Source organism: Pteropus vampyrus, unplaced genomic scaffold (genome assembly GCF_000151845.1).
Source record: "Pteropus vampyrus isolate Shadow unplaced genomic scaffold, Pvam_2.0 Scaffold98, whole genome shotgun sequence".
NCBI classification, from domain to species: domain Eukaryota; kingdom Metazoa; phylum Chordata; class Mammalia; order Chiroptera; family Pteropodidae; genus Pteropus; species Pteropus vampyrus.
The window spans coordinates 5,884,205-5,911,072 of record NW_011888879.1 but is presented as its reverse complement, the minus strand read 5'-3'; the positions used below and the strand labels follow the sequence as shown (position 1 = coordinate 5,911,072).

Below are 26,868 nucleotides of genomic sequence, written 5' to 3'. Positions count from 1 at the left end.
TTTCTGTTTGTCTCATACCTAATCTTTCATTTGGCCTTTTGAGCAGTTTAATCATCGTCTGCTACCAGTCCTCATTTACATTAAATAGCAAGTATGGATTGCTCACAAAAATGTCTTGGCAGGCAATCTACCAATCATTAAAATAAAGCTCACTCTCCTGGCTTTATCGGCTTGACATACATAGAGTAGGAGTAACAGCAGAATGGCCAAACAACTGTTGGATTATGAGCTGACATGAGGATTCTGTAAGGACAATTGTGAAAGGTTTCAGAAGAAAAAGAAAAAGCTGCTTTGGACAAAGGGGTATAGTTGTGAGACCAACAGACCAACTTGGCAGTCCATCATTTCCAGTGGGGACTAATGTGAGGCATATGGCTTCCTATGATATGAATACATAGAAATCCGAAGCAAAAGCAAAGGGTAAACCATTTATTTTTTGAGCCTTCTTCATATTATGGTATCATTTCAAAGATAAAAGACAAGTACAGAAGCATACATATTCAGTCATTAGCCAAAAGGTGAAAGTCATTTGAAATGTAGTGTAAAACTTCTGCAGCAATCTGTGTGTGGTATATACTTAGAGTGGATTTTTGCTGTGGGGAATGGAGAGGGAAAGAATCATTGATATAATGGTCTTAACTATTTACTTATCTCCTGTTCTGTTTTTGTTTTGTTATTTAGATTCTAAGCTGGGTCCAGCTGAGGTCTGGACATCCAGGCAGGCTCTGCAGGACCTGTACCAGAAAATGCTAGTTACTGATTTGGAATATGCTTTAGACAAGAAAGTAGAACAGGATCTGTAAGTATTATCATTTGGGATGTCCCTGTTAAGATCAGGAGTCTCACCCAGACTTTAGAATAGAAAAGAACAATTTGGTTGTTTCTTTTTAATCTGTCTCAGAGTAAGCTTTTCCAATGGAGGAAAAAAAAGAAATTATAATACTTCTGATTTTTTTTTGTTGTTGTTTTTGAACAAAATATTTGACCGTTGGTATGTCCTACAGATACAGTCTTAGGTGGCAAAAGGAGAGATGTTTAGAGTTGACTTTTATTAAAGTCTTTAGGGCAGCTCTATAAATTTCAAGTACTAAGAGACAGTGTTTGTATTGTATTTAGTCCTACATTTAAGCCATGATTTAAAAAAAAAATTTCAAGGCTTTAGATAAATAGTAGACTTTAGACAAATTTTTCTTTGGTAAATGTGAGTCTATAAATTTCTCCCAAGTGAAAATGTGTTTGCTAATTGTAAGGAAATGTCTTCCTTTTAATCAAATAAATAGGTATTTCCTTTTTTTTTTTCCTTAATAAGACTAAAGGAAGATTTTGTATATTTAGGCTATTCTACTTGTTCTTTCTATGAGGGGTGAAATGGCAGCTGACCAGATTCCCAAGTGAGTAAATAAATGCCTTTTGTGGAAGGCCTTGCCTTATAAATTGGAAGAAGAACATCAGCCTGATGAGAAATTAAAAATCAATGAAGAATATTCTATTTAGTAATGCCCATTACCCTAAGTTGTAGTGGTGTCATTTTTCCTTTTTTCCACACTTTTCTTAGATACTTTATATTTTTAGGAAATCTAGTAATAGAACTTAATCACAACCACTCAGAATCCATATCTATGATTTTTAGAATCAAGGATATAAGATGTCATCAAAAATTGTAAGGGAGTGAGTGACCTCATAAATCATTAAAAACCCTAGTTCTCTAGAACCTTAAAAGTTTATGTTGATAAAGAATTTGGTACTTTCCAGGTAGGTTGTAAACCCTTCTCTCTTTGCTTCCTTTAAGCAAGCCAGTAATATCTTTTCTCAATCTTAGTTCTGTTTTTTTTCTTGTGTGATTTCCAAGGAGTAGCTGTATCTCACCGTAACTGAATTTAAAATGATTCTCTATTCAGATTGATTAATGAAAGGCATTTTAAACAGACAAAATCGAAATGTCAGAAAATAAACTTATATTTCAGGCTCTAAAGAAAATATTAACTCTCAAGAGAAATGAACTATTAAATAGAAATAAAACTGTGGGAAATAGATTTTAGGGAAATAGGAGCTATAGCTTAATGTTTTAAAAACCCCACTTTTTTTCCCTAAACATGTCATTTGATAGGATACACTCAATTATTTTTTGGTACAATGCATGGAAATTTATTTATAGCTTACTTTTACTTCAGTCTTACCACTGTAGTTCTGATTTTGTAGTGGGATTCCTAAGTAATCTCTAACTTTAGTAGCTCTAAAAGATTAATAGCTGAAGCCAGTTTGATTATTCAGACATTTGGTGTTTACTAAAGGCATTTGGGTTCTACTGCATGTCTAGTCTTGTTCAAAGGAGAGCATAAAGTTATTTAAATAAGTGAATAACTTTAATGCAGGTTTACTATCTAGTGTGTTGTAATTATAACAAACAGTTCTTTCTTGTTCTCAGGGGGACCAGTGTCTGCCCAGTGAGTCACTGCTATACCAAATAGAATTACATTTTGTTTTCAGCTGGAATCATGCCTTTAAGAATCAGATCACAACACTACAAGGCCAGGCAAAGAATCGAGCAAACCCGAATCGGAGCGAAGTTCAGGCAAACCTTTCTCTGTTCCTAGAGGCAGCTAGTGGCTTCTATACTCAGGTGAGTTCTGCATTGTGTACCAGTTTTCCTAGAATTAGTGGTAAATATTCTCTCTGTATACATCTTGTTAATATAAGCACTTTGTGTGACCACTGTGGGCCATCCAGGAGTTGATCATCTGTAGTCTCAAATAAATAAAAATGTCCCAAATTGTTTACTGTAAGACCTCCAAAACAATTAAGACTCTGCTCTTAAAAAGGCTGATGTTTCTGCTTAATGGTTGAAAGTATAATTGTGTGAATACAAAAAGAGTAATGAGAGCAACGCCTTAGTGAAAGAGTGGAGGTAGTCAGTTACCAGTGGTATTAGAGCAAATGCGAATTTATGGGTGTGGGCATAGTCATTATGAAAGTAACGGCTGTGTTGTGCCAGGTAAGAAAGAGTCAAAATTTGTGTTATTAAGTGAGTTTTCATAGTTTTATATGTGCAGTAGAATTTATCTGGAGCTTCAAATGCTATTAAAGTGCCTAAGATATGGAGTAGCTTTTCTTCATTTCGAATAACAAGTTATTAATTCATTGTCAGAGACTTTCCTTGTCCTTAGTTAAATTCTGATACCTCTTCTTAAGTCAGGCAAGTTAATAAATAAATAAATCTTTTTGAACAATAGATTTTCTTTACTGTAAGCAGAAACTTTAAAAAAACTTCATCTCATCTGTTGTAATAGCATTTATAATTTAATAATGTGATTGTATATAAATGTTCATCTTATAATGAAAAAGTTTTGGGGACCTTTCACCGAAAGAATTCTTTGGCTGTTTCTATGTTTTTGCTTGACCATTGCTACCTGTGATTTGGCTCCATTTTGGTTTTACCATTTCTTTGAATGAAGAAAAAGAAAAGGCTGTGTTGGAAGATATCGGATAGTTAGCTGTCTGTCATCTTAGATTATTTGTTTTGTTTAAACTAAAACATTCATCATAGTTCATCATGGGAAGAACTCAAGTATGGTTCTTATTCTCAAAATTCATTTTGAAATTGATGCCAACTTTTAGCAGAAATTGATAATTCTGGAGAGAGGGAACATGGTGTGCCCTAACTAGTCCTTAAAGCAGATGTTAAAGATTAATTCATTCTGCAAGTAGCTATTCAAAGCCTGCTATTTGTAAGGCACAATACCGGGTACTGGTGCTATGGAGGGAAAAGAAACAATCTTTATCTTTAAGGAAGTATCCAGTCTAAATGAAGAAACAGATATAGTAATAGGTATGGAGCTTTTTTGTTTTGTTTTTGCTTCCTGGTTATAAAAACAATGCATACATGAAAACAATGAAAATGATACAAAAGTCAAAATTTTTTTTCATTAATCCCCCCATTCAGGATAAGTTACTTTTGGTGTTTTTGTAGAGTTGTACATTACCCAGTCTTATGTCTGCTTTATAAACATAATGTAAAATTTTCCTTGTATTATTAAGCAGATAAATAAGCATCTTTGTGTGTAAAGCATTTTCTCTAATATTGAATTATTTCCTAAGGACCAGTTCTTCATTGGATGATGAATGAAATCATTGGATGAATGCAGTTTTAATACTGTTGATACACATTGTTATTTCCCCAAAAGGTTATCGTTTATATTTTTATATTTACATCAATGTTATATACAAATGTCTGTCTTAATGCACACTCACTAGTGTTAAGTATTTTTATAGCAAGTCAGTGATTAAATAACATACTTAATAGGTAGAAAATATTTTTTATTTAAAATTTAATGTCTGACTTACCAGTGGCATTGGTCTTCTTTAATATTTTGTTAGATATTTGTATTGTATATAAATTATTTACTTTTCCCATTCATAGTTTAAACCCTTGTTTTTCCATGGTGATATGCCTGAGCTCTATATTTGAAGGTATTTCCTTTTTCTATTATTTTTGGCAGACATTTTTTTCTCCAATTTCTTCTGTTGTCCTTTCATTTTATTTAGAGTTTCTTGAAATACAGAAGTATCATGGGGTTTTTCTGTGGGTTTTTTATTTTTTATTTTTATCTTTTGGCAATATAGTCTTTGCCCATAGATCAGTGAATAATGACAATAGTAATTATATTTAAAAGAACAAATAAATATAATTCAAATCTTAAAATTTGAAACCACCACAGTATTTTACAATAGCATAATAGTTAAATAAATTGTGGCATATCTGTAAATTGGAAACAGGAAATTATTATAAATGATATGATTTTTAGAGATGAGAAAATTGTATTATTAAGTGAAAAATCATGATAAAAGTTATGTATACAGTTTGAATCTCTATATTGAGTAGTCTCAACTCAGTGGAATATTAACAAAAATGATGTTTCTCCCACCCTTCCACCCCAGCCCCTACTACCCCTGTGACTGCTCCCAGCTATGCTTTGTTGAATTCCAGATTCCCATGGTAACACCTTGGCCAGATTCCTAAACATTGTGGTTGCTCTTAGGTTTTTGAAACATAGTTCAGTTTTCTAACTCCGGTCTCGTTTCTAGTCAAATTTCTTGTCCTTTCCCCATGCAGTAGAAACTGCAGCTGTGCACATAGCTGACGTAGGGGAGCAGTAGGGATTTGGTGCAGCTGACCCTGGGGGAGGGAGAGGGGGAGGGAGAGGGAAGGCATGCACCTTCTACATTTTTATAATAGCCATTATACAGATCGGTTTTTTTATAGTATGACACACATATAACATATTTCCAAGGGTTTAATTGGGCATTGGTAAATTAAATCTATAAGGAAGTAAAGCAAGAATCATTTTTATTGAGGGACATGGTATTTGTAAAAACAGTTTATAAGCAGGTGAATAATAAAATCATTCAGATATCTCAAAATAGTGTTTTATAAGGAAAAATTAGGTAGGTAATATGATTTTTAACTTTATTTTTTAAAATTTTTATAAGCATTGATTTTTCTCCCACCTGCATTCTGTAGGCAATGGTCAAGCAATTACAACAGTTGTAGAATTAGCATCAGTACACTTTTTTACAGATATCAACATTAATAGGACTTTTTACTTGCATTTTTATGTTGTCTTGGTTTTTAATAATTGAAATGGTTAATGGTGTCGCTAATAGTAATGTTCCATACATCTCTCTTGATTACATGCAGTGCAGGTGAAGCTACCTGATTGGGGAAGTAGACCAAGTCCAGATCATTATACAACCTTATAGGCTAACATGAGTTTCGAATTTTAATTTTTTTATTCAGGTATAGTCGACATACAACATTATATTAATTTCAGTTATAAAACATAGTGATCTGATGGCTGTATACCTTCTGAAGTGATCGCCTCAAATCTAGTAATGTTCCATCTCTGTACAAAGTTATTCTGATATTATTGACTATGTTTCCTATGCTGTACATCTCCATGACTTATTTAAGTGCAGTTACCAGCCTGGAGAGTATGCAATGGAGTAACATGAAGAGATTTGCATTTTTTAAAGATTACCCTGAATGTTGTGTGGAGAATGAATTAGCAGGGGTCAGGGATGGAAGCTAGTTAGGATTACTATAGTAATGGAAAATTGATGGATTTGTAAAGTGGAGCCTGCAGAACTTGCTGGTGGGTTGGATTGGATGTGTGGAATCTGTAAGGGAAGAGTCAAAGATGACTTGAGGTATCAGATTGAGCAGCTAGTTGACTGGTTGTACCATTTCCTTAGATAGGAAGCACTGATGAGACAGCAGCTCTTGTTAAAAGCTGTCCATGTTAAATTAGAGGAGGTACCTGTTTGACATCTAAGTGGAGATGTCAAAGAGGTCATTGTTACGGTAGACAAGCTTAGAGCTCAGTGACAAGGTCAGGGCCAGAGTAAATTTTATGATTACAATAAAGAACCCTGACTTAGACATAAGTGTTTACTATTTAGTATATGTGCTGCTGAAGTGAGCACAGTGCCCAGTATTTAAAACCACAGCAGTAGGTGGGGACAGGTTTAGAACAAGAGAAGCCACCATAGCAATAGAAAATCAGAAAGAGATGCTTCAGAGGCCAAGAGAAAAGCATTTCAATAAGTAGAGGGAGTAATGAACCCTCTCAAATGCTGCTAAGAAGTCAAATAAGATGATTAAAAAGTGGCCAATTAGATTTGACAACATGGAAGTCATTGGTGAAATTAATGAACACCGTATGTCTTCATTTCTAAAAGTTTTTTCATATTTCACTATCTCTGAAATAGGGGTAAGTTTACAAAAAGTGATGTCACCATTTAATATGCAGTAGGTTTTTTCCTCCTTAGTGTCATAAAATAATTCATCTTATAATTTATGGTATCTCAGATTTGATAAAACCTGACTAAAGTAGTGGCAGAGATGGAAGTCTGATTGGACTGGATGGAATTTCTAATTCTAATTTCTAAGCATAGAAATTATCTACTTCACCTTTACTTAAATTCTCTCAGTCAGAATTTCTGTGAAGATGATTTTGACTTCTTAGTTATGATTTTGTTAACCATTTAAAGCATGGTGCCCCAAGCCGGAACCGAATTCCCAATCAAAGTGAAGATGTTAACATTCTGCTGTAGGTTTTTTTTAAGGATCAAAGAACAGTAGTCCTTATTCTAAGGAAAAAGGGGCCAAAGAGAAAGCATTATCATTAAGTTTCTGCAGTAATTTCAAAGGTGATATTATATACTTTCATAGTTCTCCATTCTTAGGATAGAGTGAAGAGCTAAGGAACAGTGGAACAGTATAATAAGAGTTTTCACGGAAAAATTGCCAAATGTAGTTTTGTTCAACTTAGGAAACTTCTGTTTCTCTTCTTTAATTTCACCTTGTTTCTGCCTCTAGGCCAACCAGAATTCTCTCATCCAGAGTCCTTGAGCCAGCAGAAACTTTTTGGTGTCTGTACCTACAACACCTGCATGCAGGCAAAATTTTTATTATAAAACATTCCACATGATTTGCCAACCATGTTTGATTTACTTTTCGTAAACATTCTTTTTTTTCTTCTTGATGTTCAGCTTTGCCTAGTTTTCCAGTCTGTTCTTTTAGTACCTACTAAACTTAATTTTTTATCCTGTCGTGTTTCTTCTTATCTTCCATGGTCGTCTAGTTTGGGTTGGTTTTTTTGCTGTTGTTTTTTTGTTCCTTTTTTCGTATTTCTTGCCTTTTACATTTCCTGACTCTAGCCATTCTGTTCATTAACCCAATTTTATGTCAGCAAATTTCTTGCCCATTACAAATGTACAGGTATAAGTAAAGGTGAAGTAGATAATTTCTATGCTTAGAAAGGTGCACAGAGTTTATATTCAATTATGGAGGTGGTTTTTATCTTAAGAAAAAGGTGGGACATTTCAAATCCTTCTGAGTCGGGTCCTCAGGGTGTCTTATTTTATATTGTGAATTCTGCACATGTTAGAGTGGTAATAGAGTCAAGGTAGCTCTAATTCTGTAACCTTAGTCAAATCACTTGATATTTCTGTTGCTTTCATATCCTCTTCTGAAAAAATAAATTGGAACTTTATACCTACATATGTGGTATTACTGCTAGTTTACTACAGTGATAAAGTGAGACAAATGTGTCAGATAACCAGGGAATGAGATTAATTATAACGGTAGAATATTCTATTGGCTTAAGCTATCATGATACCTTTTCCTCCTTCCTTTCTCTCCTCTCTCCCTTCTCCTACGCCCTATTTTAAGTACTTGTTTTGCTCATTTGGCTGTGAACTCTTTAATGATGCAGACTTTCTTACTCATCTCTTTGTGTCTTGTTTACCCCAGGGTATCTAATACAGTAACCAAATATTTGAATGAATAATATTTATAAGTAAATATATGAATAGAATAGGAAGCAAAGAACTCGGGGTGGGGGCGGGCAAGAACGAAGCCCTTGGGGAGTAAGGTTGGGGCAGAAAAGTCCTTAAATTAAGATGACCGAAAAGGAATGATTGGCTAGATAAAAAATAGAAAAGCTCATTGATCAACCATAAGATCAGTTGTTTAAATGTAGCAGAGGTCCAATAAGATGTTGACTGAAAATGTTCATTGTATTTGCTTATTAGACAACTAGTTGTCATATTAACAACAGTTACAGTAGAGTGGTGGTAGATGGTGGGATGGGCAGAGGGGGATTGTGTGGGATTCAGATCATAATGGATCGAGGAGTGGATATGAATTGAGAAAGCACATATGACACATGTGGACTTCTTTGAAGGAATTTGGTTGAGGTCTTTAAATGCTGCTGTTCCTTTTAGCGCACATCCTAAATTGCTCTGCTACTTGAGAATTCAAGAGATGTGATTTGTAATGATTGTTACTAATTATCCTCTGAAAGTTTACCATAAAATTTTCTTATAGTTTTCACTCAAGTGTCAGCAGTATATGATATTAGGTACATACATATGTTAATGTATATGAGCTTTTACTCTGTAGCACTTCTGACTTACCGGTTCTGACAGTACTAAATTTTGCTCATGTCTTCCTTTTAGTTATTACAAGAACTATGTACAGTGTTTAATGTAGATTTACCATGCCGCGTGAAGTCTTCCCAGTTGGGAATTATCAGCAATAAACAGACGCATACCAGCGCCATAGTGAAGCCGCAGTCTAGCTCCTGTTCCTATATCTGCCAGCACTGCCTCGTTCACCTGGGAGACATTGGTGAGCCTTTGGTGTGAAGGGATTGATGCTACATCATCCTTTGCTGTGGAGTGGTCATAGACAGAAACTCTTCTTTTAAAATGAGCATGCACACACGATTTAGATTGTCATAATAGGAAACTATAAAATATATTTTAAGGAGTTTTTTTCTGTGTTTTGGGATTAGAGGATCTTGAAGGAAGTAACTTTTCTATTAAGATTTAGATTTTATTCAGACTTATGCAGATGTAGGCAGATAATAAAGAGCAAAAATGTAATCAAAGCTAAACTTTTCAAAGTGGTGCCATAATATTTTCTAATTAAAAGTCTGTGCTCTTGGAATTGCAGGGTTTACAAATTATTCCTTCTGATGCTAGATCACCTTCTTTCCTTCCTGCCAGCACATTGAAAGCTCATTTTTAATTGTTTCTTTTTTACAGTTAAGTTTGTATTTCCATTTTATATATTTTATCTGGAATGTTACATAGCTTTTTCTTGTTCATTCCTTTAAGGCGACTTAAAAAAGGTTGTAAAACAAATTAACTATAGGATTATGTTTTGCTGTCCTCAAATAACAGAGAATAGAGAACATTACTGCTTTAAGATCAAAGATTTTAGACTTCTTGATGTCATAAATCATTGACTCTGTGAGGGGGTCACATTTCAAGTAAGCACTAAGTTCTGCTTGAAGATTCAAAGAATAGTGTTTTTAGGTTGTTTTGTTTTCAATGTATTCTTTGCACACACATATATAATATTGCAGTAGGTATGAGGCATTTTACAAAATCATTTTATAAGATATTGAAGAAATACATAATTTTCAGATCATATTGTATAGTGTTTTTTTGTTTTGTTTTGTTTTTAAGTGCCATATAACTCACCCCTTCTTGGCCGGCTCCAGGTCACCAGCATAGTCCATAGTGGGAGCTGGTGATGCATGACCCTGGAGGACCTGAAAATGGGGGCTAGGTAAGCTTTCAAGTTGGTTACATGCTAAATGTCCTGAACAGGGAAAGCCGGACGGACACTTCACACATAATCCTATAGTTAATTTGTTTTAAAGTATTTTCTGTCTTTAATGCTCTCAAATCAATTTTAATGTGTTTATTATCTCTAGAATTTAAAACTATAGCTGTTTTGGAAATATTACCCTAGTCGTTGCTTTGTTTGTTTGTTTGCTTTTAAACTAAAATTTCTCCTTCTCTCAGCTCGATACAGAAACCAGACCAGCCAGGCAGAGTCCTACTATAGGCATGCAGCTCAGCTTGTCCCCTCTAATGGTGAGTGAGCCTCTCATGTCAACTTGTGTTTGACAGTGACACTTCATTCTTTATAGCAATATGGAAAATAATTGAAGGCTCACCTTTCAAATTTTATGAAAGCGAAAAATACTACATTTTGGTATGGATTATTATATTTTTCCTTTTAACTGGTCATCTTATATAACCAGAAATTATTATTTTTTAATATGATTACTGATGTCGATAAAGCAGTATAAATAGAATATCCCCTAATGTGATCTAAAATTATTTCAACACTCTGGCTTCCTAAATTACTTATAGATTAATTACCTCTCTAATACCATCATTTCCGTCCTAGAAAAATTATTTTTTATTACCTGAAAGATAGTGCTTTTGTCGTTTGGTGGCCCCAGAATAGGCGTTAGCAGTGATTCCTGAATTAGAGAAATTACGTTTGGTGATAGAAGTCATTCTTGTTAAGCCACATTGAAATTTCTCTCAATTCTGAAAGGAGCCCTTTGAAAGTGTCTCAAGCAGGATGGCAGTTGGGTACACTGTCTCATGTTGCTGTGGCTGCCACCTTACTCCAGTGGCAGAGTTTGGTAGTTATTTGTGATAGAGAGTCTGGCCCACAGAGCCAAAAAATATTACTATCTAGCCCTTTCTGAAGTCTTGTATAGTGCTCTCCACCGAAGTGTGATCTTTTACATTATGCCCATTTGTAATGAGGTAGTCATGACATTTACTTTATAAAATATTCCACATTATTAATTTAAAGGTTTAAAAACTGATCATCTGTATTCTGATAACAAGTTTTTTGCATCTTCAGTTAACTTTAGAATCTTAACTTTCTCCCCTAGGTCAGCCTTACAATCAGTTGGCTATCTTAGCTTCTTCCAAGGGAGACCATCTGACCACAATTTTCTACTACTGCAGAAGCATTGCTGTGAAGTTTCCTTTCCCAGCTGCCTCCACTAATCTACAAAAAGCACTTTCTAAAGCACTGGAAAGGTAGGGTTGACTTCTCCAGGAGGACTTGGTGTAGCCTAGTGGCCTTCACTCCTCAAGTTTGGGCATATAAGAAATAATGACCAGTAACCTATGCTTCTCTTATATTTGCCTGATTTATAAACAGTCGTAATAGTTTTGCATGTAGTCATCACTGATCAGTGGATCAGCATCTGACTTATTCCCAGTGGAGGAGTATAGACTGCTAAATACTCACTGATCTGAGTGTTGCAGCTGAATAGTCAGTCAGATGCAGGGTCCTCTCCTTGTGTGTCAGGTGCTCAAATCGTGTGTTTTTAAAGAGGTTTTAGCCATTTTGCTGCTTAAAATTCATGGAAGTTTTTCTTTCGTTTCAGCCGGGATGAGGTGAAAACCAAGTGGGGAGTTTCTGACTTCATCAAGGCGTTTATTAAATTCCACGGTCATGTGTACCTGAGTAAGAGCTTGGAAAAGTTGAGCCCTCTTCGAGAGAAATTGGAAGAACAGTTTAAGGTTAGATTTCAAAAATAGATATTTATTTTATCTTGTCTAAATCAGGAAGCGTTAGATTTAGAGGAAGCTGCTCCCAGTTTTTATGTTAGCTGTGAGCTGTTGGTAAAAATTAACTTTGAAGCGTAAAATTCTAGCACACAGCATCACTTCAGTTTGAGCTAAGGTACCATCTACATAAAGAAATACATACCGCAGCAATGTTTTCACTAAGTAGATGCCATTTGGCAGAAGGGATCAAAGTGGAGAAAAACAACAGCTCCTTTCTTAGACTGAGCACTTTGCTATCTAAAGTCTTTGGAAAGCACTACTTTTGATGGTTTCTATATTCTCAGATATGATTCTGTTACCTACTTTATAGGTATTTCCATTCTGCAAATCATGCTCATTCTTGTGCTTTGATCCATCAGGATTTGTGGTAATTTGAAGGAAAGGAATGCGAAATTTCAACAGGAATATAGTTTACTAATTTGTATAAGGAGCTAAAATAAGTACTCTTTGTTCTATTTATATATATGAAAATGATCTTTTATTAGTATATAAATTAGCAGTTTATATGTATAATATGTAAAATATGGGAGGAGTAAAAATTTTTAATTCATTTATTCAACACACATTTGGCAGTCTGTCGTGTATCAGTCACTGTTAGTCACTGGGAACAACAATAAACAAGATAGTAGGGGACAGTTTATATTTCTTGATTACTTCTGGGTATCTGTACCTTTGGGGAATTGTCCATAACTCCTTTACGGTTTTTATAAGTATTATAAAAGTTTTACATTCCAGAGATTGTAGAGTTTAGACAGTTAAGGGACATAAATTAGCCAAGCATAGTCAATGTGAAATAATTTTTACAGATAGTCATTTTTAGTTAATACCTTTTATGTAAAAGAAATTATACTAAATAACTATAATCGAAATAGTTTGTTTTAAAATAAACTTTTAAAATACAAGTCTCCTACCATTTTCTGCTGCTTTTAGGGGCCTATTCAAACTTTAGCCCAGGATTTAGAGTTAGAGGCATTAAAGGGACAACTAACTTTTTAATGCCTTAGGCATTCAGTCTGGAAAGAACAAACATGTCTGAATAGTATCTTCATTATAAGTATTCAGATGTATGAAAGATTATTTTAAAATAACATTATCTGTCTTTTCTAAGGTCAGAGCTAAAATTAAATCTTAAAATTTAAACAGATCTGTAGGATATTGCCGAGGATTCTCTTTCGAGATCTTCAGTCGGTTTGACAGCCTTCTTGAATGGTATAGGTGCAATCCTGTTAAATATCAGGGGAGTGAGACTAGATGACCTCTTTAGACTGCTTCCAGCTCTGGTTCTCTGAGAGAGATACTCTCTAAATGGGGAGTTGGAGGGCCTACCTTAATGAAGTCTTTTCCGTGTAAGTTGTTCTAGTCTAGAACCTGGTCAGTTTTGCATTTGGTTCAGCCTCATGCATTAATATTCTCTTCACATATGTATTTCTGTATGTAAAATTCTGGTGGGTATAGGTGAGCATTTGCTAAAATACACTTTGAAGTATCATTCCAACATGCTAAAATCAAATGCAGTATGAGGCGGATCTATTTTAAACCTTACCCCAGTACTGAAATATTAGAAGAATATTAGTGGAGTGAAATTCTAGCATAGTTAAGTAAATACTCAAAAGTATTTCAAAAGCATATGTAGATAGTGTAAATTTCAGCGTGTCTATCAGTCTTTAGCTACTACGCAGAAACATTTTGAGGTTCAAAAATACATGTTTTGAGTCTTTTTGTTTGGAATTTTGTTTCTCACAGTGTGCATCTACTTTCTAGTCATTGATCCCAATTTAATATTTTAGTACGTATGCACCTCTTATAAAAGATGCATAAAGGTATATGAATTTATTGATGCATCCCCAAAACTTTATCTAATGGATAAAGGTATATGAATTTATTGATGCATCCCCAAAACTTTTTATTCAGGTCATATGAGAAGATATATTATTACTCAGGGGAGAAAACTATTGTGAAAAGTAGCTCAAACAGCTCTGTGGTGTCCAGGTTAATTCTTTTAAAGGCAGAGAGTCAGCACGAAAAATATTGGACCACATTAGAGTCGATTAAAATACTGAGATTAAGAGTGGGACGGTTTACTTACTTTATCTGTAATTCTGCTGTTACCCATGTGACTGTAAGTGCAGACTGCCAGTTGAATTTGTGTCAAAGATGGCTCCTGTTGTTGATAATATATGCAGTATTCTGGTCTTCTTTTACAGAGGCTGCTATTTCAAAAAGCTTTCAACTCTCAGCAGTTAGTTCACGTCACTGTCATTAACCTGTTTCAACTTCATCATCTTCGTGACTTTAGCAATGAAACAGAGCAGCATAGTTACAGCCAAGATGAACAACTGTGTTGGACACAGTTGCTGGCTCTCTTTAGTGAGTATTAAATCATTTAACTTTCTGTGCCATTTTTTTGGAAAGCATATTCTTAAACAATTTCATCAATATAACAAAGCATTAGTGACATACTTAAAAATCCTGTATTTCTTAATATTGAAACAGGAGGCCTGAACCCTAAGTTCTATACTTTATCTGCCGACACCCTCTCGCCAACTGTGTATATATAGTTTTAACATGGGAAAGAAAATGTCTTTTTAGAAAGAAGCTGTGAGATATTTCAGTGTTAAGTAGAACACAGCAGAAAGCTCATAATGATATTTTAATTTGGACCGGTACACAGTTTCAAATATCTTAACACTTTCTGAATACATTTTTTCTTTAAGTGTCTTTTCTTGGCATACTGTGCAAGTGTCCTCTGCAGAACAAGTCTCAGGAAGAGTCATACAATGCTTATCCCCTTCCTGCGGTCAAGGTCTCCATGGACTGGCTGAGACTCAGACCCAGGGTCTTTCAAGAGGCAGTGGTGGATGAAAGACAGTAGTAAGTATCTTAGAATTTCATATTAGCATGTGTGCTTTTTAAATTTGATATTCATAGATATGTACAAACTGCTTTCCTAAAACACATTGGAACAATGAAGATTTTGTATTTTCTTCCTACTCTTTAGAAATGGAACTGAAGACCTCTTTGTATGCTTTTCCTTTATTTGTTTGAATTCTTCATGTGAGGCACAATCTAAAGGATTTCTGACTCCCTTTGCACTCCTCCTATTCCTGGATGCTGTTCTGGGGAAAAGGCATTTTTCATATTCCAAATGAAACTGTACTAAACCAATTTGTTTCTTATTCATTACAATATGCCTTGACTTCCTGTTTAGGAGTTATAGGGAGGAGATTTTTACTTCTTCCATTATTTTCTATACGTAAGCTGTTAGATGTTGCCTTATAGTAACACCCAGTTGAGTTAATATTTGTTTGTTTTAAGCATAGAAGATTGGAGGTTATTTTGGTAAGTAACCAGAGTAATTTTGACAGTTCTAAGGAACTATTGATTTTAGAGTGACAAATGAGAGCCTTCAGTTTATCTTTGATGTAGGAATACTTCCAGTAAGGCTCTGCAGTTCCTCCTCTGCATATTTTGATGGTAGATATAAGAAGAATCTTTGAAATTTCTGCTTTGTGGCTCAGCATCTGCACATTGACCAAGGTCACAACCTAGAAAATGCCCTCGCCACATTTAAGACCCCGTGATCCCTCTACTTCTTAGTTCTTTTTTCCTGTTCCCTCTTAAACCTATCTATAAGCGCCTTCATTTTTGCCATTGTTATGAATAGAGTTTAGCAACATAGAGCATACCACACGTCTCCTTTTCATGTCGGTGTAGGTATTAGTAATACAGACTTTTAGACGTTGCTTCCTGGTGCATATTTTTTATTTCTTGACCCAGAAGCTGTACAGTTTTCCTTCCCTCATGTACTTTAGAACCCAAACTTGTATTTGGTTCAGTAAATTGTATCAGTAATGCTGTGAAAGAAGAGCTGTGTTTTACATTTGCTTATAGTTTTCGTATTTATGGGCAGGGATTGATGGTTTTGTTTGTTTTGTTCCTGTGCAGTGACCTTTTGGGCCCATTCACTGCGTTCCCATTTCTTATTGTGGCAAAAGATATTTAGACAGAGGAATCGTTTTATTTACAAACCATTGTTTTCCCTCTTTCTTCTTCCTCCTGTCACATATATCAGGATCTTTAGAATTATGCCCTTGCAGGTATTTCATTCTATCTTAAATTGCTACTACTCATTTTAAAGACTAGTGTGGGGTATTTCTCAAAAACTAGAGATTTTTCATATATGTTTGCTATATTAAAGTAATATTCTTCGTTTATATCTTTTAAATAATGAAAAAACAATTTCTTTTCTGTATGTGAACTTGAAATTTTACATATAGTCAAATTTTCAGTTTCTGGCTTCTGGACCTTTTCCATTTTTAGAACTTGTTTTCTCCTATACTTTTTCAAGAATGTGTTATCTGTCTTAAGCTAATAAATATATGAAGAAGTAATGCATTTTTTTCCTGTTGTAGACAGTGGCTCAAAATAGGGTAAAGCTACATATCGTTAAGTCATCTACTTGTGCTCTTTTTCTACAGTCTCCTTTCTTGAGATCTTATTTTTGTTGCATAAACTGTTCTAGTCTAATATTCTTTTTTAGGTTATTAATCTTCTTTTTCAACTGTCTTTTGTAATTTTTTATATCCCCAGAAGCTTGTAACAGACATTTATTCTTCAGTGTTTGTTTTCTTATATATTTTTTCTATATATATATATATTTTTTTCTATTGTTTTAAGTAGCATATTCTAGTATCTCAAGGTGCACAACTATTAGAAATAGTTGTCAACTTCCAGTTTTCTGTGATGTGATTATTTATATTCAGTTTCTCTAACTTGGGCACTTCGCCCTAGGCTTTTATTAAAAACACACTTTTCACCAATATTAGTTGCTATGTATTCTAAGAAAAGCTTAATATTACCGTAAGTAGAACATGATTATTTTTAATATTTTTAATTAAATATAAAAATATTTTTAATAAATATTTAAAATGTTTTTTAATATTGCATACTTTCACAAAAATTTCTTATGTTAGGAAACAGTTTAGAGGTAAGGCTGTTGTAACAATGTGTGAACTTTCTTGTATAATAAGGAAAAAAGCATTCATCATTTTGAACAGAGAATGTGATTTAGCTGGTATACCCATACCCTGTCTTAGATTACGAACTAGTGGTGGTCACACAACTGATGATATATGTGAAAGCTCTATAAAACATGAAATGTTTCCCTGGTCAAAGTTTTCCTAGTAAACATCAATTTTCAGTGTTTAAAACTGAAAAATTATTTTTACTAGTTGTTAAGTTAGGAACCTAGGAAATGATCTACAGTCATAGGTCTCTGCCATGGAAATTTGACCCTTCTGGTATATCTTTTTTCTAGACGTCTGTGAAAATATGTTTTAGGAAATCATATAGTCTTTAAAATGTTGAAGCAAGCAAAGAATGCATAAAGTGTAGGTCCTGTAGATAATATTTGTATGGCTTTTTAGTGTTCTGGTTTCTCTTATATAAAAATAAAGTCTGAACTATCTCTTTAATTTACAGCATTTGGCCCTGGCTAATTTCTCTTCTAAATAGTTTCCATCCGCATGAAGAGGATCTTTCCAGTACTAATGGTAAGGGCTGCCTTCACCTCGTGTTGTTCTCCACCACTAATAGTGCGCTTGAAGTCAGACAGAAACAGGTTTTTGTTCTTAAGTGTTTGGCATTAAATCTAATATCTCAGAAGTGACTGGTGAAGTGGGTGGAAGTAGAGGTGATGTTCTTCTAGTTCTCTCAGCAGCTTCTTCTCCTGTTTAGCTCCATCTGAATAGTAATCCAGAGGGTACAATACTTTCCAGTTCTTTGTGTCTTCTTTCTTTCCTCCTTTTTCTTACTATGTTACTCGGTCAGAGTAATACCTGCTTTCATAGAACAGTTGAGACATGAACATATAAAGAACACAAGTCACCCATAATTCTCTCATACAGAGAGATATTTTGTACTGTTAACATGATAGTATATTTTCTGTGGGCCTTTTCTTATGTGTACACATTTGTATGTGATTGGTATCAAATTCAGCTTTGTACTTGCTTTTTAAATTTAACATTATATTTTTAGCATTTTCCTTTGTCATTTAAACGTTTCGAAGCATGATTTTTACTGGCTGCATAATGTTCCATGCTGTGGATATACCGTAATTTATTTAATCATTGTCCATTTGCTTAAAACTTTTCCCCATTATAAATAATTCTACACTCAACAATCTGTAATTGACTCATTTCTGATCATTTTTCTTCTATTAGGTCAGTGCTCCTCAAGCATTAAGATTTGCAAATGGATCGCCTGGGACTTTGTAAAAATGTAGTTTATATTTCAGTAGATTTGGGATAGTGCCCAGTATTGTGCATTTTTTACAGGTTCCCAGGTGACGTCAGTCTTGTTATTCAATCCTTTGGATTACTAGCTCTGAGGCTATGACTTTTTAAAATTACTGGGAAAAAAAGTCCCTCACCCACCCTCCTCAGCACTGAGTAGGAGGTGGGAATTAAAGCAATGACTAGACCCCAAAGACAACATGCAGGACTTTGACAGATAAGTTATTTCATCAGCGTTACTTACTATAAAGAGGATCAGAGAGTTGTAAGCATCATAGGTAGTCTATTTCTGTATAGAAGGTATTCATTTTTCTCTTTTAATGAGTATTTTGCTGAACAACAGTATTTTAATTAAAATACTTACAAATCTTGATTTCTACCCTTCTCTAGCTACACCACTTCCAGAGGAGTTTGAGTTGCAAGGATTCTTGGCTTTGAGACCTTCCTTCAGGTAGGTGGCGGCTGAAGAAGGTTTATTTCATTGCTGGTAATTGCAGTATTAAAATTAATTGGAATCAGGCTTGAGTGTAGAAGCACCTTTGATCTTTTCCAGTCTTGTCTTATTTTTCTAACAGCAACTAATAGTGAAAGTTTTTGGTGTAAAATGGATTTGTCTACGTTGTGCCTTTAATTCCTGTGTAATATCAATACTAAGTGCTTAGAAAATATGGATATAGAAAAGGAAAATTGCTTCTTCCAAGTGATATTTATTCACTGAATTCCACTTTTTATACTTTTTTTGAAACTAGAGGGAAAGTCTCAAAAATGGGAACCAAATGTAAACCAGAGGATATTATCGCTTGACATTTTTCATATCAATAATGAGGAAAAGCACTCCGTTTTTCCAATCATTCTCTTTCTCTTTTCCTCCTCTTTCAGAGGAATAACTTCTACTCATTTTCAAGTCTAATCCTTTCATCTGTGTCCTTGATTCCATCCCTACATCCATCTGTAATCTCTTTCCACTGTATTTTCAGTATCTTTTAATTTTTTTAAACAACCAGTTCCTTTTAGTCTAGTACCATTCAGGTATGCCCTATTCTTTCTAAAAAGTGAAATTCTCACCCTCGCCCTTTCTCTTCATTATCAAACTTCTTAAAAGAGTAGTGGAAGTTGATCTTACTGACTGCTTCATTCCCAGTTATTTCACAGCCTGCTGCAGTTCTCTCCTAGTTACCAAATTCCATTGACTTCTTTATAATTTTCATCCTATTTCACGTTCTCTAGCATTGGGTCTGTTTGGTCTCCTTCCTTCACGAAATCTTTTTCTTGGCTCTGTGACACCACTCTTCTGCCCTTAACACTCAGTCTCTTTCATTCTTTCTTTTTTAATACGTGCCTCGGAATGTTGATGTTCTCCAGGGTTCTTCCCTTGCCCTTCCCTTCACACTCTACATCTCTCTGGTGATCAGATCCATTTCTTTGCCTGGAGCTTTCATATCTTGGATAGTAAGTGTGAAATTTTTCAGTTCCGACTTCTTTTGGAGTTTGGACTTCTGTTTCTGATAATCTGATCTCCCTTATGCATTTTAAACTTTAACATGACCAAAGATGAACTTATATTTTCTTATTTGGTCAGCAAAATAGGGTCTTTCTATATTTATCTCTGTGCCATTACCCACTTACATGAACAAGCTAGAAATCTGAAAATTCTTATTTTCGTTAATCTCTCTCACCAAGTCTTTGTAATTCTGTGTCCAGAACACCTCATATCCAACTCCTCTCATTTGTTCTTCATAGTTCAGACTTTTATCATCATTTACTTGGAATATAAAAAAGCTTCCTAATCAACTTGCGTACGTATAGTTCCTCTCCTGTATTCCATTGCTACCCTGCTTCCACAGTTGTATTTTTAAACTGTAGACCTAATGATGTCCATTACTTATATAAAAACTTTGATTTTGCCACCCCCTGTTGTTCCAGTATTTTTCTTAGCTTGATGTCCAAATGCTTAGTTTTTCGGCATATTTTCTATCACTATCCAGTGCTTAATTTTTCAGCCATAGTTTTTACTTTCACCCTCCTCCCCACCAATACCTACCTACACGTACTATGCATTCACTAAGTCTGCTCCTTGAATAGCTCTGTATTTTTATTCCTTCATTCATGCTATGCCTAGAACATTCCCTTTTCCTCCTCACTCTTCTCTTAACCAACCCAGACCTGGCCAAAGTCCAGCTTAAGTATCAACTCTGTGAAAGCTTTTCCGAGCTTATCAAAATGAACTAACCCTCCTCTTTTCTTATGCTCTCTTATTCTTTACATATTTTTTTTTTCGTTTTGCTTCATTGGATTTAAAATCACTAACCTGTATGGAAAAATCAAGCCATTTCAGTTAATTAGGTAAACTTCGTTGCCTGGAAAATATCTTCAGCAGTTTAATTTTCTGTAACTTGCTTATATCAATTTTAGGAACTTGGATTTTTCCAAGGGCCACCAGGGTATTACAGGAGACAAAGAAGGTCAGCAACGACAGATTCGACAGCAACGCTTGATCTCCATAGGCAAATGGATCGCCGATAATCAGCCAAGGTATTTCTTACACACACACCACACACAAAAACGCCACCTGTGTGTTAGTCTTTGCTATTTATTGATCATAAACTCTGAAGTCAAAATGTTGGTCACAGGAAATTATGGACCCTAGTGATCATTAGTATACCCTGAAAACTCTGTTCTCCCCATTACGTGCCTGTTGTAGAGAAATGGCTTTGCCGCCCTTGTTTATCATGAGCTTCTGCTCTAATATGTAACCATGTATGTAAATCTAACTAAATTGTATGTTCACAGCTATGGTGGTTTGTATTGATAGGCATGGCGGTCAGTTTCAGTCAGGACGGACCAGGATGGTGCTAGTGGCTAAAGACAAAGCAGAGCAGGCATCGGTTTAGTGGAGAGAGCACAAAGTTTAGAGGCAGATAGGTCTGAATTCAGTTTCCAGTTCTGCCACTTCCCCAGGTGTGGATCCTTGGGATCTTGCCAACTGCTTATAGCCTTTACCAAGTCAGTAACTATTTCATATTCATTTTTGTGTGTTGCGGTTTCTGTCATAGTGTAAGCATTTGAGTGATTTTATGAGTGAACTTACTGCCTCTGAGCTTCAGCGTGCACACCAGTAAAACAGGAATTATAGCTAACTACATCAAAGGCCTAATCTGGTGTCTGTGCTTCGCATGCTCAGTAAATGTAGCTGTAATTATTGGAAAACATTAAAAGAGCGTAGGAATGTGTTTGGTGATGTTCAGTATTCAGTATGATGATAAGATTCTGAGTTTCTCCGTGACTTCTTTTGTTACCTGAGTGCACATTGTTATATCCTGCTGTATCCAAGTTTTTAGGGCTAGGAATATAGGACTGTTGGATCCATACACAATTATGTTGCTTATTAGGTTCCCATTTTTCACATATGGATTTATTTTTACTTTTTTAGGCTGATTCAGTGTGAAAATGAGGTAGGGAAATTGTTATTTATCACAGAAATCCCAGAGTTAATACTGGAAGACCCCACTGAAGCCAAAGAGAACCTCATTCTGCAAGAAACATCTATGATAGAGCCGCTGGCTGCAGATGGGAACCCAGGACTGAAATCGGTGCTGTCTACGGGCCGAAACCTAAGCAACAACTGTGACACAGGAGAGAAACCAATGGTCACCTTCAAAGAGAACATTAAGCCACGAGAAGTGAACAGAGACCAAGGAAGAAGTTTTCCTCCCAAAGAGGTGAGAAGGGACTATAGCAAAGGAGTAACTGTAACTAAGAATGATGGAAAGAAGGACAACAGCAAGAGGAAAACAGAAACCAAGAAATGCACCTTAGAAAAGTTACAGGAAACAGGAAAGCAGAATGTGGCAGTGCAGGTAAGCTGTATTTGAACTATAACGCAGGTAGAGGAAGGCTCACACAAAAGGCAAGATTTTTTATTTTGTTCCTAAAGCCTTGAGAATCGGCTGTTCTAGAAGCTTAAATGCATTCTTCGAATGCTGCATAGTAAGGTCATATAAAGAGCTACCGTAGGTGGTTACTTCCTCAACTCTTGGAAATTGTCATGTGAGTGAAAGAGTCTCGACCCGTTTGACATTTTTGTCAGTTCTCTCCAATTTAAGTGGTTTCAAGTGACCAGTTGCAGAGCTGTCAGTTCAACAAAGACGTATGTTTTCTTTGGAAGGTATAATCGCCATTTGTTAATGCTATAGTGAGAAATTTGGCGTCTTTTATAGATCCAGTAGTACCAAGAGTATATTAAGGCTTATACGGTTTTTTCTTTCAAACTAACTACTCAAAAAATATATTCTTGGAAAATGATGAGGCTCTTTTTCTTGACATGTATCTCTGTCCCAACCAGTAGCATCATAAAACTTCAGTGTTACCTTGGCTCATGGGAAGTTTTAAAGCAAGAACCCAAGTTTCCTGCTGGGAAAAGATAAACACTGCTCAGTTATTTGCGACTTTGTTTTTTTGTTTGTTTGGTTTTTTTTATTTAATGCCTATCCAAAGAGTTACAGATGATTTCATGTATAAGGAAATGGGTCTTAACTCTGAGCTGGTACCATTAATGTTTAAGTTAAATGCCTCAGTAGCAGTTTGATTTGTTAACACATTTTGGCTTAGACATTCATTTGCAGTAGGCATGGGAAACCTTACATTATTAAATGCTTCTTTCAAGTAAACAGTACCTTCAATATTTTTCCTTTACAAGGATTTTTTGGGGAGAGAAAGGGAGAAATAAGAACATAATAGTTCCATTTTAAAATTAATAGTAGAGGAAAAACATGGTAGAAATCAAGAAAAGGCACAGAGAAAGAAGTGCTGGGGCCAGGCATGGGGAACCAGAAGAACTATACAGCCGAAGGATCAATGCGTTAAGGGTAAAGAATCCAGCAGTTCCTGCCTGCTCCGCAAGGTCCAGACTAAAGTTAAAATCTCCTTTCCAGTCTCTCATCCCTCTTAAATCTGCCTATAGATGATTAAAGCGAACCTGACAGTAGTCAATATATCACCGTCCTCTGTCCCCCATCCTAAGTTTTCTCTAAAAGGTACCTATTTTTCATCATTTTACTCATCTTGAACAGTGCGTGTGGCATCCACTTCTCTCTGGCTCCATGTGTAGGATCTCAGAGCCTGTTCCTTACTGCCGAAAGAATCTTTACAAATTCTGAAGGGTGGTAGGGTGCAGGGTGGAGGGTGGATGCCCGACTGGTAATTTTAAGGCTGCCCAGATGAAATTAAACTCTGTGGACCAAGATATCTCACCTGTGGGTTAATGGTCATTATTAATTCATAATTTATATCAGTTATTTAATGAATTAGAGTATAAAGGGCCCTGGGGCCCATGACAGGCGGCTTAAGATCATAGGCAAGTGTTTCAGCCTGCCGGCATCTGGTGTCTCATTTGTAAAACAAACGAACTCTTGGGTCCTTTCCGTATTTAATATTTGCTTGATTTTGTGAAAGCAAAATAATTACACTGGTAAAACTAAGCCTATATAATTTTTATGGGCAATTAAATCATTTGTTTTCATTTTCCTCTTTTTAATTTAGGTGAATTTAAATATCTTCAGCATATTTTGGACATAATTGTGTTTTAAATACTTTCTTAGAGTAGGTGCTTCTTTCTGACACATCCGAGTTTCAGAGTATTATAGTTTTGCTTCTGTTGGTTATAGGTAAAATCCCAGACAGAACTAAGAAAGACTCCAGTCTCTGAAGCCAGGAAAACACCTGTAACTCAGACCCCAAGTCAAGCAAGTAACAACTCCCAGTTCATTCCCATTCATCACCCTGGAGCTTTCCCTCCTCTTCCCAGCCGGCCAGGTAAATAGTAATTTCTTCTACTTAATAATGTCTGTTTAGGAGTTTCTGAGTAATTTATACTCTATTAGAGTGACATTACCATAATGTTAAAAGGTAGAGAGAGTTTTCTTTTTTCTAATGCTTACGAAATTATTTTTGAGCCATTTCTCTGTAGTTTATTTGCACGTGCATGTTTGTTATCGTGAAGGAATTCCCATTACTCCATGGCACTATAAGAAACCACCTTTAGAACATTCCAGTTACTTCAGTGGGTAGAAGTAACAGCCAATAGTCTATATTTAATTCTTGAAAATGAAGTTAAAGATTTTCACTTGATCAGTCTTACTTAATGGTTGATCCCTACCTTTTATAATTTATGAGAAGACTCTCCTCCCTACCCTGCCCCACTCCTAAGTGGCTTATTTTTGCCTTTCTTTTGCTAAGTTTCTTTAGAACTAAAACTATGTTCTTCTTTGTTTTGAAGGGTTCCCGCCCCCAGCGTATGTTATCCCCCCTCCTGTGGCATTTTCTATGGGCTCAGGTTACACCTTCCCAGCTGGTGTTTCTGTCCCAGGAACCTTCCTTCAGCCTACAGCAGGAAACCAGGTGCAAGCTGGGAAACAGTCCCACATTCCTTACAGCCAGCAACGGCCCTCTGGACCAGGGCCAATGAACCAGGGACCTCAACAGCCACAGCCACCTTCCCAGCAACCCCTTACATCTTTACCAGCTCAGCCAACAGCACAGTCTACAAGCCAGTTGCAGGTTCAAGCTCTAGCTCAGCAACAACAATCCCCCACGAAAGCCGTGCCGGCTCTGGGGAAAAGCCCTCCTCACCACTCTGGGTTCCAGCAGGTAGGTTGCACTGTGTGGACTGTCCAGCTGAAATGGGAGGGGAGGACTGAAATTATTCAGTGTTTGGTTAAAAACACTAGTTAGGCTTCCAGATACTTCTTGCTTAGACTAGTGATGATGATGGGAATACAGAATATTCTTTTTCCTGTTTAGGAAAGTTCAGATGTTTTCTCTTTTCACTTTGGTAAAAGATAGTAGATCTTAACTACCATTCTTTGAAAAGAATTTTCTGTAAATTTCTCCTACTTGAACATAAACTGTAGAAAGGAAATAGAATCATAATCTTGATGAGGTGTTAAAGATATGACACCAATCTTAAATATTGTCATCCCCACAGCACTTGAAGCAGAAGAGAGACAACACACGACACACACACACATTCATTCATTCATTCATTCATTAAACCTGCTAAATTGAAAGATCATATGAATTCAGTGTTCACAGTCTATTCCCAGAGAGCTCTGGGTGAAGAAAAAGCCTAAAGGTAAAGGAAACTGCTGCATTGCCAGAGTTTCGTTGATTGTAAAATCTCTCAACTCCATCCAGGGATTCCTGAGTATTGAGTGTAACATTATATTTTATCCTCATCCTGATGACAAGCATCTTTCTCTCTTTTTTTTTTTTAGTATCAACAGGCAGATGCCTCCAAACAGCTGTGGAATCCCCCTCAGGTTCAAGGCCCATTAGGGAAAATCATGCCTGTGAAACAGCCCTACTACCTTCAGACCCAAGACCCCATAAAAGTGTTTGAGCCGTCATTGCAACCTCCAGTAATGCAGCAGCAGCCTCTAGAGAAAAAAATGAAGCCTTTTCCCATGGAGCCATATAACCATAATCCCTCAGAAGTCAAGGTTCCAGAATTCTACTGGGACTCTTCCTACAGCATGGCTGATAACAGAGCTGTGATGGCCCAGCAAGCAAATATGGACCGTAGGGGCAAGCGGTCACCAGGAGTCTTCCGTCCAGAGCAGGATCCTGTGCCCAGGATGCCATTTGAGGTGTGTGTCTTTCCCATCACCAGGCACTTCAGAAAGAGGAGCTGCATGTCTTTTGAATTTCTCAAGTAGATGCTTGTAAGGGTCGCTGTGATCCATTACTGCTGCTGAGCAGTGGGCACAGCACTTGGTCTCCTCTTCATGGTTACAAGTACGTTTGATTCGGGGGAGCCAAAGAATTCTGTTACTGGTTTTGAACTGTGATGGTCTGGCCAAGAAATCATGAGCCGAAATCTCTAACACTGCGTATTAGAGAATTCTGAGACAAAGCTGCCTTCCGTTGGGCTGAATCATCTCAGGTTAAAAATAGGTTTACTGCGTATTTAAATAAATTGCTTTTTGAGAGGAATAGTCAGCCAGTTATCTTTGGTAGTGGAGTTCCCCTTCCCTGCCCTTTTTGTTCAGGAGGAGAAACGGGTCCATGTTTGTAACTTTTAAAAAGAGCTATTTCTCTGTTAGCACAGGATACGCTAATCACTTGCTTCATTGCATTGTTTTACTTACTAGCCACATTAACCTTTTATATTCTGCTGTTTTCAGTATTTTTGCTTTGTATTATCTTGATCTTTCTCTGCCATTGTCCTTGTGTCACTTTGCTTTTGTGTTTCAGAGCCTTTCCCTCTTTGCACAGCTGTCTCACTATTAATTACTTCTTCCTCCTTGACCTGTTGCCTACATCCCCCTAACCGCGCTACTACTCCTTTGTGCTTTTGTCATCTCTTACTGCATCTCACTGTGATCCTTTCTGTCACTAGGACCCCAAGGGCTCCCCTCTGCTTCCTCCGGACCTGTTAAAGAGTCTGGCTGCCTTGGAGGAAGAGGAAGAGCTGATTTTTTCTAACCCTCCTGATCTTTACCCAGCTCTGCTGGGCCCTCTCGCCTCTCTTCCTGGAAGAAGCCTCTTTGTATGTATTTGACATAATTCTTGCTCTAACCCCAGCTGCTTTCCTGAGATTTTGTAGTACTTGGAATAGGTG

At 36.1% G+C, this 26,868-nt stretch overlaps 1 protein-coding gene across 10 annotated transcripts in view; it reads left to right on the top strand.

Moving 5' to 3' along the window:
• The window catches only part of SMG7 (SMG7, nonsense mediated mRNA decay factor), a 74,971-nt gene that overhangs the window by 41,329 nt on the left and 6,774 nt on the right, over positions 1 to 26,868 (top strand). For 3 of the 10 annotated variants that reach the window (XM_011364555.2, XM_023533248.1, XM_023533247.1), the window contains 15 exons: positions 682 to 799; positions 2,488 to 2,620; positions 9,019 to 9,190; positions 10,378 to 10,449; positions 11,271 to 11,421; positions 11,775 to 11,910; positions 14,163 to 14,325; positions 14,673 to 14,829; positions 17,440 to 17,510; positions 18,642 to 18,702; positions 20,664 to 20,783; positions 21,682 to 22,108; positions 23,915 to 24,062; positions 24,526 to 24,896; positions 25,523 to 25,894. In XM_011364555.2, coding sequence (XP_011362857.1) covers positions 682 to 799; positions 2,488 to 2,620; positions 9,019 to 9,190; positions 10,378 to 10,449; positions 11,271 to 11,421; positions 11,775 to 11,910; positions 14,163 to 14,325; positions 14,673 to 14,829; positions 17,440 to 17,510; positions 18,642 to 18,702; positions 20,664 to 20,783; positions 21,682 to 22,108; positions 23,915 to 24,062; positions 24,526 to 24,896; positions 25,523 to 25,894 — 2,672 coding nt within the window. Of the gene's footprint in view, positions 1 to 681; positions 800 to 2,425; positions 2,621 to 9,018; positions 9,191 to 10,377; positions 10,450 to 11,270; positions 11,422 to 11,774; positions 11,911 to 14,162; positions 14,326 to 14,672; positions 14,830 to 17,439; positions 17,511 to 18,641; positions 18,703 to 20,663; positions 20,784 to 21,681; positions 22,109 to 23,914; positions 24,063 to 24,525; positions 24,897 to 25,522; positions 25,895 to 26,646; positions 26,797 to 26,868 lie in introns of all 10 variants that reach the window. The other 7 variants (XM_011364554.2, XM_023533246.1, XM_011364553.2 and 4 more) reach the window with 4 other exon arrangements.